The following is a 2,342-nucleotide window of genomic DNA, read 5'->3' as shown; positions in this document are numbered from 1 at the left end:
GTGTCTCCAGGTGTGTTGTCAGGTGTGTTGTCACGTGTGTCGTCAGGTGTGTTGTCGGCGTGTTCCCTCCTCCCCACCTTGCGTACGATGCTGTCCTCCATGCTGGTCTTCTTGTTGCTGCCCTGTTTGCCCATCAGAGTGATCTCCAGCTGACAGAAGGGTTTGGGCAGGATGTCGCACTGCGTGAAGAACTTCCTCCACTCCACGATGTAGGCCTTCAGCAGCGCCGTATCGTCCTGGTGACTCAGCACCCGCTGCCATGGCAACAGATGCAGGCAGAGGTCAGCGGTGATGCGGGTCAAAGAACAAACGCTTAGCAAACAGGCTGAGGCTTCCATCATGCACCAGAGGAGAGCAATGAAAGGGTCGGTTATCACTTTAAGATTTATCACTTTAATGGACTTTTCCCATCATTTCCAAGCCTCAGAACTTCATCAGTACATCTGTGGACTTCTATGGACTTCAAGGACCTGGAACTCTGGAACATTCACAGTCTGAAGGTAGAACTCTGGTCAGTAGATAGAGGTGCTGCGGATACAGAACCAGATGTTCTGAGGTGGTTCTGGGGGGTTTTCTTTTCAGATTTATTTGACTTTTACATTCTCGTCTGGCTCTTTTTCCTAAACGTCTGTTTCAGACATGAACCACCAGACTGATGACGTTCAGAACTTAAAGTCCGTATTGCGTTTATTCCTCAGCTGACATGAATGAATAAACTGCTGTTGTTACGGTTGTCTGAGGGTTTTCAACAGACAGAGCTTGATTGCACCTGACTGGTTTTCTCTCTGCAGCCTTTATGAGGAACCTGGTACAGAGACGACACCAAAGTCCGACCTGATAAAACTGTGACTTTACAGAGTTCAAAGTGAACCTCCATCAGTCTGAACATCTGACTGAAGCTAAAAACAACCAGAGCAGCAGCCAGGAGCACCAAAGCTGACCAGCCTGAACACTTACAGCCTGAGCCTGTTTGATGAAGTCGAGGATGTCTTCTTTCAGAGCCTGGTGGATTTTAGCAGGACCTTTATCGTCCCACAGACAGACGGCGTGGACGTCTCTGAGGACAGAGATAAAAAATAAAACAACAGAATGATGACTTACAAAGAAGGAACACTAAAAAGACAAATAATAAATCACTGGCTTCTCGTCTTCAACATGTTCCTCCTCTTCATTGTTATCTGAGCTTCATCTGATTCTAACACCACAGATCTGCTTTATGGCCTGGAAACAAATAAAACAGTCGAACTTCTGCACTTCTACATGATTTTTCTTTAAAGTCCATGAAAGAGAAACAAACGTGTGCTGAGTGTTGTTGGTGTGAATGCAGCTGCTAAACCCGGTTCTGTTCACCCAGTGATCCCACAAGTCTGATTGGACCGATGTGAGCTGACTGTGTTGAGGATGCAGAGGTTTCTTACGAGAACAAGTCGAACCACTGCTGCTTGGTGACAGCTTCCTGTCGGAGCAGCTTCAGGACGATGGGCCGCATCAGATCCCACTTGTCCTCGAACTGCAGGGAGCCTTTATTCTGAAGGAGCACAGAAGGAAGAGTCAGACTTCACTGCAGCAGCTTCACACTGACCCTGAGTCACAGCTGTTCATCCACTCAGCGTGTCCAATGGGTCTGGACTCCTGACAGACTCAGAACCACCACCACGAGGCTGAGGAGCTGCTGGTTGTGACACCATCAGTCTGTGCTGTTCTATTGAGAACCCAACAGCAGAACACGGACCGGTGCTAGAAACAGGTCCAGTAGGAACCCATCCCTCAACTTAAACCGGTCCCTGATGCTCAACCTCATCTGATAGTAACCAAACCTTCCCTGTCGGACCAGAACCACAACACGGATGAGACGACTGTCGGCGGTTTGCAGCAGCTTCACAGTGAAACATCCTCATGATGCTGTGATTCTCAGCAGAACCCAGTTCTGGAGGCGTCAGTCGGACCAAAGTTCTACCAAATATTTTAGCTGAATTTTAAGCATTTCATATATTTTCAAATGAGCGGAACTATTTGTTCAATCATTCATTCAGCAACAGGTTCTGATGTCCTCAAACAGAACCAAACACCGGACCCTGTAATCTAGAACCTTCAGTAAGATGTTCATTAAACATGAAGCATCTCGTAACATCCAGAACCAGCACCCAGAACCAACATCCAGAACCAACACCCAGAACCAGCACCCAGAACCAACACCCAGAACCAACATCCAGAACCAACACCCAGAACCAGCACCCAGAACCAGCACCCAGAACCAACATCCAGAACCAACACCCAGAACCAGCACCCAGAACCAACATCCAGAACCAGCACCCAGAACCAACATCCAGAACCAACATCCA

The 2,342-nt window shown here is 48.0% G+C and overlaps 1 protein-coding gene across 1 annotated transcript in view; it reads right to left on the bottom strand.

Annotated features, from left to right (window-relative positions):
• Positions 1-2,342, bottom strand: part of LOC103373241 (cullin-5) — a 13,782-nt gene that overhangs the window by 9,672 nt on the left and 1,768 nt on the right. Inside the window, exons 2-4 of the mRNA XM_008303090.1 lie at positions 1,419-1,528; positions 958-1,057; positions 78-254 (exon numbers count right to left, since the gene is read on the bottom strand). Of these exons, the coding sequence (XP_008301312.1) occupies positions 78-254; positions 958-1,057; positions 1,419-1,528 (387 nt within the window). The remainder of the gene's footprint in view (positions 1-77; positions 255-957; positions 1,058-1,418; positions 1,529-2,342) is intronic.

Source organism: Stegastes partitus, unplaced genomic scaffold (assembly GCF_000690725.1).
Source record: "Stegastes partitus isolate 25-593 unplaced genomic scaffold, Stegastes_partitus-1.0.2 Scaffold1936, whole genome shotgun sequence".
In the NCBI taxonomy this organism is placed as follows: domain Eukaryota; kingdom Metazoa; phylum Chordata; class Actinopteri; family Pomacentridae; genus Stegastes; species Stegastes partitus.
Note: the sequence above shows the minus strand (reverse complement) of the source record. Positions and strands in the feature narration are given on the sequence as shown.